The sequence below is a fragment of the Mycothermus thermophilus genome (assembly GCF_041956435.1).
Source record: "Mycothermus thermophilus strain CBS 625.91 unplaced genomic scaffold VTJ04scaffold_5, whole genome shotgun sequence".
NCBI lineage: Eukaryota > Fungi > Ascomycota > Sordariomycetes > Sordariales > Chaetomiaceae > Mycothermus > Mycothermus thermophilus.
The window spans coordinates 1,160,150-1,176,823 of record NW_027191431.1 but is presented as its reverse complement, the minus strand read 5'-3'; the positions used below and the strand labels follow the sequence as shown (position 1 = coordinate 1,176,823).

The following is a 16,674-nucleotide window of genomic DNA, read 5'->3' as shown; positions in this document are numbered from 1 at the left end:
CAATGGTCTCCTTCCAAGGTCGCCGGTGCCATCTAACCCCTCCACCGACTACAACACAACCCAGCCTCCTTTTACAACCAACTCAGACATCCCAAGCCCAGCACTGATCAAGCCTAGATCGCCGTACAAGCAAACCAACCCCATTAAACAGTACAATACACCTTGTGGCTTTCCTTTTGTGTACATCCACCCAATCTCTAATCGTCCATGTTCGACCGTCTATCAGATCCCCCCCGGGATGAATACAAACTATTCCTCCCCACCATGAAAACGCCGGTTCATGCAAACGTTGCTGGAAAAGAAACACAATTACAACGCGATACAACATCATCGTCGCGACACCCAAGCAACGCGACAGGGCAAGAAAAGAAGATCAAAAAAGGCGAGATGGGGACGCGGTTAGTTGTCCTTCTCGCCAATGTGCCGTTCCTTTTCGGGTTTCCACGTCCCTGAAGCCACAAATCAGTTTTCGTCTTCAAACAAGTCTCACAGGGACAGCGACCTACCCTCAAAGTCATGCTTCACAAACGCCATGGGGTCGTCGTAATCCTTGGCGCCCATCTGCTGGACTCCCGGCGAGAAGCTCGTGATGGGCAGCACAATGACATCTCCCACGCGACGCGGGTTGTCCATGCCCGTAAAGTTCCGCCAGTCGATCGGCCCGACGGAGCGCTCCATGTCAAAGAACCGGGGATCGTTGAAGTAGTCGAATATCACATCCGTCCAGAGCGCCGGGCCCGTAAACTCAATCACGTCGCGATCCTTGACCGCCGTCAGCGAGCCGGCGCGTTTCCTCTGCAGCGTATGCTCCGTGATCCTCGCCACGATGTCTCGCAGCACCGGATGTCCCGGCTTCGCCTGGATGGTCCACTGGCAGAACTGGATGCGGCGAGAGTACCAATCCTTCCAATCGGGCCGGTCCGGGTCGGCCTCGATGCCGACGACCAGGCCGACCGTGTCGAGCGGCACTTGCTCGGGGATCCACTTGTCGGCGCTTTTGATGGCGTACGTGTCAATATCAGCATAGATGCCGCCGCGTGCTAGCAAGATCAGGTAGCGGAAGAAGTCGGCCTTGAGCACGGGCAGAGGCAACGCGTCGTAGGCTTCGACAACCTCGGGCGCCGCGGGACCATAAAGCAAACGGACCAACTGCGGCGCGACCGTGTCGGTGATGACCTCGTGGACGAACCCCGGATGCTGTTCCGTCCAGGATGCTTCCTGGCTGCGGAAATTGAACTCGCCGTGGGCCGGCGTCCATCTCCACGTCTGCCAGATGAAGGCGGGGAACTTTGCCTCAACGTCGTAGAGAAATATGCGCGCCAGGCGCTCGTAGAGAGGCAGAGACAGCGAAATGGTGCCCTGCATCAGGTGTTGGTGGTGCTGTCCGTGCGGCCCGGGTCGGCTGCGGATCCCGGCGCCGCCGTTGCCTCCTACCAGCGCAGCGGCGTCGGGCGCAGTTGCATCGGCTTCGGCTTGGGCCTTGGCGAACTCGGCTGCCAGAGCTTCGGAGGGTGTGGATGTCGACCTTGTGATGAAGAAGAGGATGGTTAGGAAAATAGCCGCGGCCACGAGGGCGCGGCGGAAATTGAGCATTTTGGTCAGCGGTTCGACGGTGATTTATGAGGCGAGGCCGAGAAGTCGAGTCTTCAGAAGTGCAAAAAGGGCAGGAAACCGAGCCCAACCCGAAGACTTGGTGATTGGCCTGGACCGCTGCTGCGAGCTCAAGGATGAAGATAAGTCAAAGACGGATTCCGAAAGGCTTTGAGGTCAACAAATGAGTTTGGGAGTCGGGAGTCGGTCGTCAACAAGCCCAAGGTTGATGAGGGACACATTGAGATGTTCCAGCACCACAGTGCCTGGTCCCCCTCCTGTAAACTCAGAAAGGTTGGCGGCCTGAGCGTGCGGGAAGAGGCAGACCCGAGGGAGATGTCGAGGAGGGCTGCAGATCTGCCCGTTTGTTGAGGATGTTCCCTCCCTGCGAACGCAAAATCAGATGATGATGAACGAGTGTGAGAAGTGAATTGGAATGAGAGAGCTCGAGAGGAAAAGCCAAGAATTTCTTGTTCCCAAGCATGCCAACATTTGGAAGCACAAAAAGGGGACAGCCCAGAAATCGCAAGAGACCCATCTGAGCTCATCCTTATCTGTTTCACCCTCGATCAAAACACCAAACACGCACCTCAATGCAGTAAGAGCACAAGTCTACAAACAAATTCGCACTCTCCTATCCCCGTCACCATCCAAGTAGACTGCCAGCACGATTCTGCGCCGCACTTCCGTTAGTATCCCAAACATCCAGAAAAGCCGATTTTTGATATTGCTGCCTCATCAACAGCCAAGCTGGGGATCCACCCCTAGCCAGCTACTGTGGGGACGAAGGGTCTGGAACCTGGAACCTGGAACCAGAAAGTCTTGGCATGCTTCTGGAATGACGTCGCCTGGAGTTCAACCATCAGGGCATCTCTCCGCCCGAGTGGTTGCCCCCAGTTGCCCCTCCTCCGTACAGCATTCTTTTCTACGACTCGTGGGACTCGTGCGAACTCTCGCTCTTCCCAGGTTGTCTCTCTAATGATGACGCCTTCCTGTCTTTTAAACTGGGCCATGGCGTCCTCCGTAAGTCCCGACGGGAAGCGCATGCATGCAAGCAACCGAGAACATGTGTCCGACGTCTGTCGGAACAGGATCACCCGCAGCAGCCGTTTGACCTGGGCCGGTGTCGATCCACGCGGGGACCAGCGATCGCTCTATGCAACGTGCGACCTTTCAATTTGAAACATCGAGGTCGTGCGAGAGTCCCCGTCTCATCGTGACTTCCAGAAACACAGCCCTTCGAGTGCAACAAGATCTGAACTCTGTTCCCGTCTCCGAGTACAACACACGCATCCACGGATGGGATATTGGTGGTACAAACGGCACAGAGATGCTGCGAATAGGCATCCCCGTCGGCTGACCACAAGCACAGCCAAGCTCAAAGATGCGGTCATATTTAACCCGGATTTCCCTACCTTGAAAATGGTGGGAAGCTGCTCCTCATCACATCTCCCGCCAGATGTGATGCACCAACCTGCCCACCGTTGCGGCATACGATGTGGTCGAGGGCTGGCTTGGGGATGATGCATGCAACCTCGGCCTGCGATGGCAGCGGCTGGCAGTGGTTGCCTTGTCTTGGACCTTTGACCGGTCTCGGTCCAAGGCGTCCACCCATCAACCTGGAACCCATGGCGCCATACTCGCATGTTGGAAGAAATGACGGAAAGAAGCTCCCACGGTTCAAAGAACGCCCGTCACCAGCATCGATGCCAAGCTCATGGAGGACTGGACTTGCAACTTTCCCAACCGCAACCTCCTCCTCAACACCCCCAGCCTCCAGCTTCCCTCCAACCTCCCAACAACACTCCCTATAATGAACGCAAGAACAACCGGTTTTATACAGAGCCTTGGCGAAGAGAGGTCTCGTAAAAGATTACGAGAGGCTTGTAACAATACCCGCGCTTTTCTTGTTGTCCGTTGCCTGCATCTGGTCCTGCAGAATCTCAAGTGCCGTCAAAACAAGGCACAGGTGGCCGATGCTAGCCATCCCATTGCTTATGCCCAACACAGCATCCCAGCCATAACAAGAGGTGGCTTGGGCCACGACACCACCATCCAGGCACCTATGTTTCCTGGTGAATGGAGGCTTTCGGCAAAGTCCGATCTCCAAAGAGGCATTCTGCCAGACTGGGCATCGGTGACAAATGATGTCATCGACAAGCATGCTCGGGACATCGTCTAGTCAAGGTGCATCGCCATATCAACAAACTTGTGCACCAACCTTGTGGATGTGTCAGCTCCAACGGGACTTTCTCTGGGTACCGTAACAAAACAACCAGAATCAAGACTCGCTGGGATATGTGAAATGAGAAATTAGGCCTAAACAAGTGCAGGATCGGCGAGATATCGGCGGATTCAGAAGTGAGGAATTGAGGTTCAAGACTACCACGGCTTACGAAAGATGTGAATGGGAGATCTGGATGACACAACATAATGCAGGGTTCACTTGCACAGGCGGATGGCAGCTCAATTCTAGAAAACTGAGGGATTATGACTCGATGTGATGTGAGCTTGAAGTCATGATCATTTGCTTTCACCGGATGAAATCATTTTGACACATTTAAGCTATGAGTAGGTAGGGACTAGCCACTATCATGAAGTTCTTTTCCTGGAAGGGAGGGGTTTACTGTGGCTCTGTGCCTGGTTACTATCTCCAACCTTTAGGTCCCCAACCCAATTCTTACGCGACGAGTGGATAGAAAGTCGTAGAAGTACCAGAGGTACCGCCAGTAGTCAACTATCGACCAATATATGCGGAGCTTCGTCGATTCAAACGGCACATGGCGGGTGACACAATCGAGAGGTAACCTGCTCAAAGTTCCTCGTCACACTGCAAGACATGTCTGACAGTGACTCACGACCGGGTGACTGTCGTACACTGATCTCCCGGAAGAGAGACAAGGCCATCTCACTTGAGAATCCTGAAAAGAAATGGGCATGGCCTTCACTGCAGGAGGGAAACGTCCCTCGAGCTTATGGTGCGTAATAAGATTCAGTTACCTAAGGGTTTTTTTTGTTTTTTTTTTTTTACTACACGTCAGGTCGGTCAGGGGTTCCAGTGCAGACCGGCGGTTGCCGCGGTTACGACGGAAACCCAGGCCTGCAACATCACCCCTGAATCAGGAGCTAAGCCGAAGTTGGGGTGTTGGAGTTCGAATGCTCCACGGCTTTGGCGCCCAGTCCAGCATTATCACTGCATAACGGAACATAGATGCCCTAGTATTAAATCGTATATACGATCAGAAAACGGGAGCTGTGAGGATAATAGAACGTTCTCCGGGACCTGGTCATCAGCCACCTGAATCTCAGGATGGATGACGTGTTGTCGACTCTGACTCATACCTGTTACATGTACTCCTTAGTACACCGTACCAACCCGGTAACTAACAGTCCCATTAGACTTCACAACGGAAGAATGAATGGAAAGTTTCGTAAGTGCCTCCATTGGAACACGGTCCGGGGAGTGTATCAGATTCGGAACCTCGGGTACAGGAGACGAATATGCCTCGGAAATTTGAACGTGGAGCACACCGAGTTTGGAACGGCCATGCGACGAAGATCAGTTCATGATTGGGGCGGACATCCGATGCTGATCGGACCAAAGTATCCTTATTTGTGGCACTAGAATCTGCAGAAATGCCCGAGGGAGGGCGTCCTTGATGGAAAAGCATGTTGTGATAAGCGCGTATTCTGCCTGATGCAAGAGCGACACACATTAAGATGCGGACGATTGAAAGGCAGATCACCAACATTGTGGCCAACCATAGGAGTGCAAAGCCAGCTTAATTCACCCTTGATACATGACAAGCGGCACCGTATAAGTAGAACGCGGGGAAAACAAGAAACCATTAAACGTTAAATGCAACAGGGAGTGCAGTTGAGCGTGTGAACGCTTGCGATGCCGAAGATTCAAGAAGCGGTAAGATCATACCCATACTTCTGGAAAAGTGGCAAAACGACAGGAAGAACGAAACGTAAGCAAGAAAGCGAACCAGCTGACACTTGTCAGGGTGGCGAAGTATCAGAGTTCAGAAAAGGGAGGGAACCCGAGAAGCGGGATTGACCAACAAACCATCCAGGATAATATAACGAGGCAGCCACCCCCAATGTCCTTCGAGTCTTCTGTTCCCCCTCTGAACGCATCAGAAAGCCGACCAATGAGGAAAGAAAACAATATGGACGAGAAAGCAACCGCTCAGCCGTGGACAACTAATAAGAAAAGCCGGCACTCCCGATAGCCCGCCGGGCTTTCTGAACCAACAACCTCTCACCGAGACATCAATAACGGCCCTTCTTTCCAGCCTTTTTGTCCCCTCGTCTGTCACGGTCCTTATGATGATGCCGTCCACTTGACGACCCGGAAGCTTCGGCATGATCCCTATCCCTGTCATGTCGACGATGGCGCTGCCTCTCATCCATCCTGGTCGCAGACTCGGAAGCTTCAGCAACATCCCTATCTCTCTCGCGTCGACGATGCCGCCCCGCAGCATCTCTATCTCTGTCACCTCGGTGATGGCGCTCCCTCCCCTCCTCTCGTCCAGTCGCCGACCCAGAAGCGTCGGCATAATACTGATCGTGGTCGTGTCGAGCACGGTGGCCCCTTTCATGCTGTTCCGTCGCTGATTCGGAAGCCTCAGAACTGTCCAGCTCTGGAAGCTCGGTCGCGTATGGATAATTGGATGGTACTTGGACCGGAAAACCACTACGATACATAACACCACCAGGCACACTGGATGAGGCGTCGGCCGAGGTACCATAGGGGGTTGAGTCATACCGTTCACAATATACAACCTGCTGCTCCGAGGTCTGGTTGTCGTGTGTGGCTTGGGCCCGGTCCTGATGATGGATACCCCAGGAGCTGGCGGTACCAGTATATCCGGTCGATGCGGGTTCTTCGAAGTCGGTCTCACCATGGCCATATGTCGCTCGGCAATCTTGACGTGCCGTTCGATCATCCCCTCCCATGTGCGAGACCTCCTGCTCTTGAGGCAGGTAATGACGAGTGTCATCGACGGGCCCTCGCCAAGGATTGTCGATAGCGGAGTTTAGGTCTGCTGGACCCGACGTCGTCGACCTGGCATTGAGGAAACACAAAAGCAAAGAGTCAGCCTTGTCCCCTTAGGCTGTGTCACCGCCGCATTTGCAGAGCGGGTGCCGACTGCGGTTTTGTTGAGATTGGACACACTTACGGTCTCACTGTTGATTGTTCCGTCGTCTGTCCGTCGTCCATAGCATCCCCGTCCGGGGAGTCATGATCCACGGGCTTGGGCATATGGACCTCTGTCGAGGTTGCGTTGCTCACATTGCCGGTACTCTGTCTGCTGATGCCAACTTCTGGGGTCCCTAATCGCTCGTTCGCATTCGCCGAGGTGGTGGCAGCGTCATAGCTTTGGGCAGAGACGGGTTGATCTGGATACTGAGACGGCATCTGGCTTTCATGGTGGGGATAATCGGCTACAGTGGCGTGTGGAGCTTGTCGAGGGGCAAAGTCCTCATTGTTAGCCCAGGGATATGCGTCACCAGACTGTTCCCCTGTCGTCCAGGCGGCGTCCGACATATGGGCGTCCTCTTGGCCCGACGTGGTGTACTGCTCGACGTCATGTCTGCTATCCCAAGATTGTCCGCTTAGGCCAGGGTTGTTGTCGGTGGTTGCGACCTCGGAATAATTAATGTATTCAGAGCTGGACTGTCCTTCGGTGGGCGTGTCCCTGTTCGAGACAGCAACATTCACACCATATGCCGAAGTCTGGGACGGATAATCCACTTGCGACCAGCTGGAAGAAGTCCCGTCGCCGTCGTTCTCATAGCCATCTTGGTTAAGCCACGCAGAGCTAGTTGACTGATCATAAGGGTATCCTCCAGTCTGGTGAGAAGGACGATAACGTTCCTTTTTTGGCTTTGGCATGGTGAGGTCGATACCTTGGATGGGCTGCTAATGCAGTGACGCTGGTGAGTTGTTCGAATGATGTGGAGTATGGGAGCAAGAGACGGCTAACGTTCGGCCCCTACGAGTGGGAACTGAAATAGGCAAAAGGCAAATGCGGCTCTTCGCGACCACCCCGACTGGCTCGTGCGGCCCGACCTGGCGGTCTGTGAGAGTCTCTCCGAGTACTACGACTCGACGCAGCCCAGGCCGACGAGGCTAGGACTGTTCCCCACTACGGCATCCCGAATTCAAGCACTACGACCGCCGATGACTCGTGCCGATTGGGTAGCTGTGAGCTCTCTCGACGTATTGGCTTCCGAGGAGGCCATGTGGCAACGTCCAGCCCTATCAAGGCCATCATCGAAGTCATCATTGTTTTCGTGGTTCCCCCCGGTTTCACCAACAATGATGGCGAGCTGGCTCACAACGGGAGAAGACGGGAGAGCGGGAGCGAATTAGTTGCATGGAGGGAAGAGCAGTCCTACCCTCCGCTCAGTGGGGGTCGCGATGGTACATGAACGGACGGGACACGGAACATTTGTACCGCATCTTGAGATGGTTCGATTTTCAGGAGAAGCAGCCTTCAGGAGCTGGAAGACGAGGAAGGAGGTCGGCGTAGAACGTACCCGGCCGCAAGCAAGCCATGCCACGGTCAAGCTGGGTTCCTGGGGGGTTCATATCACCTACGGATAGTCCAGATACAGCAAATACCCGGCAGATAAATTTCCAAGATTCCGGCCACGTTGCCGGGACTGTGGAGAAACTGTTATGGCAAGAAGGTCGGCAAAATCACGCATATGCGAGATGCTGACGCGGAGTTGAGTGTGCGGGCCTCTGAGAGCAGATTCGTCCTCGATTTCCTTGTTCCAAGACTCGACCACGACTCGTCAAGGAGATGTTCTCCATCCACCGACGAGGTTGGGCATCCATGAAAAGTGGGGGATCGGGGGGAAGAAAGGCAAGGAGGTCTCAACACGCTCGCTCCACGCTGCAAGAGTCTGTTTTGCCACCGGCTTGTGCGGGGAGAGCTTGGACGTTCTTCTTGAAGCTGCTGAGAAGAGGAGTACTCTCTCAGGCGGCCCACACGGAATGGATTTAGGCTTGTCCGTTGAGGGTCCGGGTCACGTTCAGTCGCATCGGCCATCCGATATGCATGAAAACCCTGGGTTGGTGGGCTCATTACGTGCGCGAAGTGATTATGAGGAAGCGGACGGCAGCCGAGTGATCGCTCGAGCCTCTGGAGTTCCAGCTGGATATGCGGAGTTTCTCCACAACCTTGCTTCTATCTTGCCTGATCCACACCCCAACTGGTTGGCAACTCTGGCTCAATGATGTATGTAGTCAATGACATGGCACAAGTGGCTTCTGGGACAGCAAACACTTTCGTAAGCAGTGGATGTAAGTGATGGATGTTGACAGAAGAATCCTGTCACTCGTACAACTGCGCAAGGGCAATCTCTCTAAGCCGTGCTCCGTCATCCCTTTGCCGAGTAACTAGGACATCAAGTAGTTTCCCAGACGCTCACCGATTCTGCACCCCCCACACCATAAGACTCGATTTCATCTCACTTCCCCGCGTTTGCCGCTGGGGAGAATCACTAAATAAGTGCATCTCTCGGCTGATGAGGGGCTGGCGCTAGTTTTGGTCGGGGAGCGGCACGGATCGTGGCAACGACACGCCGCCTATCCCCCCTTGCCATCAGCTCTTGGTCATCTTCACTGTTTCAGCAACCGATAAATTTAGAGATGCGAGCGAAGCACCTTATATCCGGGCTTCTCTTTTCATAAAGTTCAATTATTTCTACTCAGGTCTTCTAGAGGTCTGTTTCTTTCTGTAATGGTGGAGGCATCAAAACTCTTCAGCATATTTAACCAAGAGCAAGGGGGGTGCTTGTGGCGTGAGATCCTAAGTACGACATCACACATATGCAGCCGGCTTGTAGCGCCAACCAGCCCCCTGAACCATCTGCGAGTGGCAAAACATCGCCCGCGCCCGCGCCCCTCCCCCCCCCCCTCCTCCCCCCCAAAAAAAGGCTTGGTGGGCTCTGATGATTGAAACATCCCGTGAGGCCAGGCTGAACTTTCGCCTTCCTTCTCCATCGTCGCTTGGATATCGAGGTGTGGTTTTCCTTGTCCAATATCGAAAGCACCTACACTGGTTGTGCCTGAACCATGGGTAATCCAAGGCGTCTTGGTAAGCACTTAGCCCCTGGTGAGAATAGAATGCGGCTATCACTGTTCTAACTATTAGTTAGGTATTTCAGGTTGCATCCTAGTTCCGGCCTCTTCCAGACACGGACACTTGCTTTTTTTGCCTACGCCGCAGATGACGACGACTCCCTGGCAAGAGGACATCTTGGAACTCACGTCAAGAAGACACAATCAACACAAGATGTCGTGCGACTTGATCTTGCCTACGGTACCTCGCTCCCGAGATCCGGCGTGCAAACGGCCAAACTGTGCGAAATCGATGATCAACGAAACTTGATAATCCCGGCTGTGACAGATCACTAGTATCGCCCAAACAAACAGGAAACATCTAATTCGATAGGGTTGTCGAGAGTAGCACCAGTAACCGTCTCTGTCTGTCTTGGAGGTTCTGCAACCGGCCAGAGTTCGTGATCAGTCAGCCTCGCAGCTGGATGACGTTGGATTAGACTTGCCTCCACACACCGCCTCAGTGGCGACGGGCGGAACGGCTCGGGCCGGTTCAGCGGAAGATCCATCGTGGCCCCAGTCCCCATCCAACTTGGCGACCAGGAGCCTGCGTCGGCGGTCTGGTGGGGAGCTTGAGATAGGTCACCACCCTCGTCGGCCATGCCGCCTACCGTTGGCGAACAGAAGACCGAATTTCCGCTCCGATGACACGTCAGGCAAACCACCCAACTTGATCTCACAACCAATGGACGGGCGAATGGATCTCTGGAGCCGCAGATCGCCAGCCACGAGGGTACATTCCCTGGCTTATCGGATTCATGGCGTCACGCACGCCAACAAGAGGCGTGTGGGGGCGGGCCAATGTCTGCGGAGGGCAGGGCGTGTCCAGTTGGCTCAGGATCTACCTAGGTTCTCGGGGGAACAAGGAATCCGGAGCGGTCGGAATGCTGACATGGCCTTTCCATTCGGTGAGATTCAAGTCACCCCGCTCATCTGCAAGACCAAGCATCCTTGCCGCCCATTGTGTGTGGCATAACCGAGTTATCATGGCCGAAGCCAGCATACAGACCGAGGACGACGTTATAACAGGCCGTGCGGGAATCATCTCGACCCTCTGGAACAGATCCAACGGGCCAGCGAGGTCATAGGATGAGCACCGGGAGCAGGGGTGGTCGGTTGTTCAAGGCGGGCTAGCTATGCTTCGGTGATTCGAGGTGTACTCTTGTATGCCACATCTCGAGCACGGCACACGGGACACAGACTACCAAGATCAACAGCCTTGTTTCGGCAAATTTTCCGGCTCGTGGGCAATGCTTTTCTGTGCGATGATGCCCACGTGTTTGTGGAAACAGGCCAAGCCAAGCCAGGGCACCCTGGTCACGGGACCACCCCACATGAATGGACCCACATGGAAACGCCCGCTCCAGCCCAGCCGGTGTGGAACTCCGCGAGGCCGGAAACCACCGCCTGGCCAGGGCCTACGGACGGCCTTGACTAGAGCTTTCCATGGGCGAGACGATATTGAGGGTACCATCCAAGCGATCATTTCTCACCAGATGAAGCCACCCCTACGGAGCGCTCCATATCTAAAATTTCCGCTACCACTCTCGCATCAAGGCCGCTTAACGAGATACGCATGAGGTGCCCGATACAAATCCTTAAATTTCCACTTTCTCACAAAGAGCACAACCAGTAACGACAATGGACGTATCGCCATGCCGGAGAATCCCAAATCCACCCTGATATCCAAAACTAACATGGAACACGCCTCCGATCGACGCCGCCCCTGCCAGATATTCCTGGCCCAGACAACATCGAACGTATTCAGTCTGACAATCTGCCTGCACATGGTATATGCAGGATATTACTCGCCCACTCCCCTCGGCGGCTGAAACGATCGCGAAGATGTAGTAACGTCCGTCGGCCGATACACAAGACCTACCACCAACCAAACCCAGGCCGGGCAGAACTTGTCCAGCGCCGGGCCGTGCGTGACGGCCTGGCAACCACTCCCCGCAACTCCAAGGAAGAAGCGTGAAATGGTGGGGTAAGGTTGGGTGATCATCCTGGAATCGACTATAGGGGGCCGGGCGAGCTCCTGAGTGTTATCAAATCTCCCCTTCACCATGACTGTAGCCCTGGGTGCCGAACAGTTGACCACGATCACGCGTGGCCCGATCGGCGTTCCATGAGCCATCCTCTGGGCCGCCCAGACCCCAGGATTGGTTCAGGACCCATGCGATAGTTTTGCGTTCGGATCCATCTTCATATGGCTCGTCGTCGGTGCTATTCCCGCTCCTGGGTAGAATCAGCTACGTTAGTATATTGATAGACTCGTTGTGGCGTGAGCAGATGCTCAGGGGATTATGGGAGGACTCATGAATCAGCATACGAGTTGGATGAGATGGATGAAATGCTGCGAGGTGGAGATGGCGAAGGGCTGAATGGAACGTATGGTGCCACCTCCGGCTGGCCAAGGTAGTGTTGGATCTGATGATCGTCGTCGATGTTGTCGGGATAATAAGTCGCTCCCAACTGGATAACCTCGAGGTTGCTCTGATTGTTGTTGTTGACAACTACATTGGCCGGGGTCAACCGGGAAAGCTCGAGTTCGAACTCGACTTCGATCTGATGGTCGTGATCAACTGTGTTGTCCATGATGGCTGCGTTACTTGCGGGCAATGGTGCCAACTCGAGATCGATTGGATAGTCATCGACCATGATGCCCATGTTGGTTGCGTAAGTTGCCATCATATGGGCAAACTGGAGCTCGATTGGATTGTCATCACCGATGTTGTCCGCGTTGGCGCCGGCGTTGCCGACATGGATGTAGTAGCCAGGTTGGTTCCGAACGCCGGCGTCTTGATCACCGCCAGCCTGATCTGCTCCTCCGGTCTGCTCTCCCTTCGCGCCGACGCCGTGGCTTGGACCCTTGGGTCCAGCCTCGACAGTATGCTCATCTCTGTTGTTTGTCGTGGTGTTTTGGGGTTCGGAGACCCTCTCTGCCACAAAATCATTCACCCCGTTGTTGATCGTGCTGGCGGCTTCCGAAGTGGAAGCCGTGCCCAATGCGGGCATGATGCGTTTGCGTCGTGCGGATGACTCCGTGGCAGAGAGGTCGTTAGAGATGAGCATTTTGGCGACGAAGAGTGAGATGTTTGACGTTGTAAACGGTCAGACAGCAGCGTCTTGATGTCGGCTAGACACCCAGTGTCTTTGAAGAACATGAGCAACCCCCCTCCCCCACGAGCAGGGACATGGCCTTCCTTTTAACTTGCTGCAAGCGCTTCTCGAAGACGAGGCAACAGCCTAACCATCGGCCGTTGTAGCATCGCATACGATAGAGATTTGGGTTCTGACAAGACGAATCGGCTTTGGACGCCTTCACAGTCATCCTGGTCGGCAAGGCGACCAGAGAGGGGGTGTGCCATGGGGTGCTCAGAAGGCCCAATCGACAGATGAATCAAGCCTTGCTGGCCTAGCCATAGGACCTGGATAGGCAGATGTCAGTCGGGGTTGTCGTTTCATCGTCTCGCCGACGCCAAGGTTGCTTGTCCGGACAGCCGCCCAGCAGTCCGCGCACCATCTCCGATGTGCTGATGGCTGCTGGCACTTGCGGAGTGCCGTCCACTGCTCGGCCCAAGAGCCTCTACCCCTCCTTCGCCACCCCCACAACAAATATCCCTTGTACGGAATGGCAGGTTGCCTCGCCCGGCTGTTGACGTGACACGCAACAGGGGCCATTTGAACAGCCAACTGAGCGGCGAAGATATGGGCTTGAGGCAAGGGCATTTTCTTTTGCCGTTCTATTTGTGCCCTTCTCCTGACGCCTTTACCTTAGAAATGGGACTGAACCTGGCTGGCCATCTGCTTCCATGCCTGTCGGTATCTCAAGCTCATCTTCGTCCCTCGGCACTTGGAGGTACCTATCTTCCAACTTGACGTGCTCTGGATCATATCGGACTGTGGTGAAATTCGGAACTCTCCCCAAAAAAACCCTTTACAACTCGGCTGGGTTTCGCCCCGTCCCATCTGCAAAGCCCCGATTAGACCAGACATGAACGCATCGGTCACTCAGCTGATTGTGAACTGACTTCACCAATTATCCCCTTGGTGGACTCTCTTTTGCATTGGACACTCGGAATCCACCCAAGCATGTGCAACTGAGTGTTTGACGCAGCCTTATGGATTGAGATCTCTATGCATTAGCTAGACCGTCTTCGTCACCGAAGCCGCAGAAAATGTCGGTTCATTTCAGTGACACATCACTGCAAACTTTTGCACATCTGGACATACGTCAGTACGATAGAAATCAGCATCGTGTTTTGGGTTTGGGGCCAGATATCCTTGTTCGTTTTCAGCGCTCCAGGAGATGTGGCACATACCTTAAGCATTTCAGTTTTGGTGGGTGAGACTCGAACGAGGGAGGGGTCAAGGGACAGATGTGGGGCTCCTGTTTGCTGTTCAGTGTGTTTCTTGGTGCCTGTAGGTCTGTACATACAGTACAACGGAAGAAGGATTTAGCAACTCCCTGCATAATACCTACTAGTGTCGGATTGAATAAACGAGGAGTTCCACGGGAAGCGGTTAACGAATACGCAAACTCTGATAGAACATGCTACCAATATCTGGTATGCAACATGCATCAATCTCACACTGGTATCATCAACTGAGCAAGGGGTCTGTTGTTTGACAACACCGTCACCCGCCTTTGTCTCACAGAGCAGCTATGTTGTGGTTCGTGTGACAGATACCTGGCTATCGAGTCTGCGTTGTTGGACATTGTTCTCTTAATGGACACCTCAAGGTTCCGGACAACATTAGGCTTAGAATTTAAAAACAGGTCAAGGAGGTCCAATGTTTACTTAGTATCAGGGCAACTCAACAACCCCCCTCGGTACCTAACTGCCAATCCTGCAACCTGGACCATGCAGAAGCAAGTAGCCAGGATGGAAGCGTCAGGCTCCTTCATGACAGTCCATCATATGACGGAGTTAACGTCAGCATTACATACACAGTTGCTGACTCTCTGGGTTAAACGGTTCTGCCATCGCCCACATCCTTGCGCGGCGATGAGGCTGAACACGAGACAAGCCCAGCATGACAGCTCGAAAAGCAGATGGTATGCCGGGTCGCTCTGTGAGAGATCTTCAGCCGAAATCTGGCCAACACACCCCCGCCAACTGCGCAGTGTCAAGCCAGTCGGCCAAGGATCCCCGTCATCGGGTCTAGGTCAGCGGCCTTCGCCCATAAATCCCACAACTGGCTAGTGCCGCTGAGCTGAAGGAAGAGGGTAGAGAGTCAGGTATGGATGCGACGGGACTTCAGGAACCAAAAGCTGGAGAACAACGTTGACTCATCGTTGAATGTCGCCTTTTGTATCACTATTCCCGCTCTGGCCCGAGAGAGGAGAAATCTGCACAACTGGAAGCAGAAGGAGAGGCGGACCAGGCGAAAATTCTACGTCAAATCCGATTTAGGCCACACACCGCGCCCGGGCCACCATCCAGTCGGTTTGGCTACAACCTGAACCGACCATTTCGCCGGGAGGCCTCACTTCCTGGAAACAAGCCTTCTGTGGCTGCGCATGAACCGCCTGCTGCACATCCGCTTCCCCGTTCGCTGGGAACCACAGCCCTCACCGATTCTGAAAAGCTTGTACACCATATCCTGGTTCGTTTTCTGATTGGAGTGGGGATGCTCTAGAGTGATCTCACGCAGATTGCGTTCGCGCACCACCCAGGCTCAAGAGGTGGTAGGTTTATGCATCCGGAAATTTGCCACCCTACCCCTTCTTCCATGTGCGTAGCTCTGGCACAAGCCATTGTGCAAAGAGGACACGGTCTTGAGGCAATCAATCCGAAAAGGCTTCCTGTGCTGTATCCGAAAATGGATGTTGTAGAGGGTGCCTGTGGGCTATTCTGCATCTGTTTGATCAGTCCCGAGATTGAGTTGACTCACACGTGCGAGGGTTCGCTAAAGGTCCAGGCATGTGTACAGTCTCCAAATGTGATACTAGGAGGCCAGAAAGGATAAGGTAAGCCCTGCTCCTGTTCAACTTTTGGCTGCGCAGCCGGCCCCACGAGGTGACAGCATGACCTTCCTTAGCCGCCCATCACCACCTGCACCAACCCGGCCTTGCTACCTCGAACTGAGAGACCATAAGATATAAGTCAATATTGGATCGGCGCCCAAGTGGCATGAGCTACACCTGTTACTTTCTCTGATTGTCGGCCTTCCCGTCTTCCTACTCCGGTCAGGTATGTGTTTACCGATGCTGCTGGATCTGTAACCCAGACTCCTTGGGACCTTAATTCGCTAATCTTGGCTAGGAAGATGGAACCTCTGCCGAGTCCGGGAACACCAAGTTGCCTAATAACTTGCCAAATGAAGAACGAGGCTCATTTTCGACCTTGCAGCACCTTGAAATACACAAAAAAACATCACTGGCTCTCGCATAATGAGATTCCAAGATGCCTCCAAAAATAGGGGGAATACTGGGGATTGAAGGATGGCTTGGCAAACCGGCAACGCTTCCCCAGCCCTGACCAAAGGGGGGTGGTTTGTGCAGGTCGGTTTGCTGGCATCGGCCCATAATCAACAGCCATGGAAGAAACAATTGATTTCGCCCAAATGATGTGAACGCAAAGACGAGGATTGGCTCGTACCCAGGGATTCGCTGCCACAGAGTGTATGTTCGCTTCATGCTGCTGGCCGCCCAACACCTTCGAGACGCCGATCCGCCACACAGCTCTGCATGAAGTCAGAACAAGGTTACCCAAGCACATGCTCGATCCCGTCGGCAGGCGAGGCGGGACGGCCCGCTTGTAACGCAGCATGGCCATCTTCCCTTGCCTGCGGCCAAATGGGCCAACCGAAACATCCCCTGGGGAGGAGCAAGGTGGCGGCGGTGGGGTTGCAATTCGAGCGAGACCCACCTCGACGATGGTGTATCATTAGTGGCTGTGACTTCGATCCGAGGCCTTGCTCCTGTCCACTAG

The 16,674-nt window shown here is 54.1% G+C and overlaps 4 protein-coding genes across 4 annotated transcripts; 1 reads left to right on the top strand and 3 right to left on the bottom strand.

Annotated features, from left to right (window-relative positions):
• Window positions 1-399: 399 nt before the first annotated feature.
• Window positions 400-1,593, bottom strand: VTJ04DRAFT_7467 (uncharacterized protein; the record flags this gene model as incomplete). Its single annotated transcript, XM_069365797.1, has 2 exons — window positions 400-449; window positions 507-1,593. The coding sequence occupies 2 exons, from the start codon at window positions 1,591-1,593 to the stop codon at window positions 400-402; spliced, it is 1,137 nt and encodes a 378-aa protein (XP_069216796.1).
• Window positions 1,594-2,601: 1,008 nt separating this feature from the next.
• VTJ04DRAFT_7466 (uncharacterized protein) lies at window positions 2,602-2,950 on the top strand (the record flags this gene model as incomplete). Its single annotated transcript, XM_069365796.1, has 2 exons — window positions 2,602-2,753; window positions 2,818-2,950. The coding sequence occupies 2 exons, from the start codon at window positions 2,602-2,604 to the stop codon at window positions 2,948-2,950; spliced, it is 285 nt and encodes a 94-aa protein (XP_069216795.1).
• A 2,918-nt stretch (window positions 2,951-5,868) lies between these two features.
• VTJ04DRAFT_7465 (uncharacterized protein) lies at window positions 5,869-7,147 on the bottom strand (the record flags this gene model as incomplete). The annotated part of the gene is made up of 2 exons (XM_069365795.1): window positions 5,869-6,664; window positions 6,780-7,147. 2 exons carry the CDS (start codon window positions 7,145-7,147, stop codon window positions 5,869-5,871), a joined length of 1,164 nt encoding a protein of 387 aa, XP_069216794.1.
• A 4,634-nt stretch (window positions 7,148-11,781) lies between these two features.
• Window positions 11,782-12,808, bottom strand: VTJ04DRAFT_7464 (uncharacterized protein; the record flags this gene model as incomplete). The annotated part of the gene is made up of 2 exons (XM_069365794.1): window positions 11,782-11,971; window positions 12,066-12,808. The coding sequence occupies 2 exons, from the start codon at window positions 12,806-12,808 to the stop codon at window positions 11,782-11,784; spliced, it is 933 nt and encodes a 310-aa protein (XP_069216793.1).
• Window positions 12,809-16,674: the final 3,866 nt, after the last annotated feature.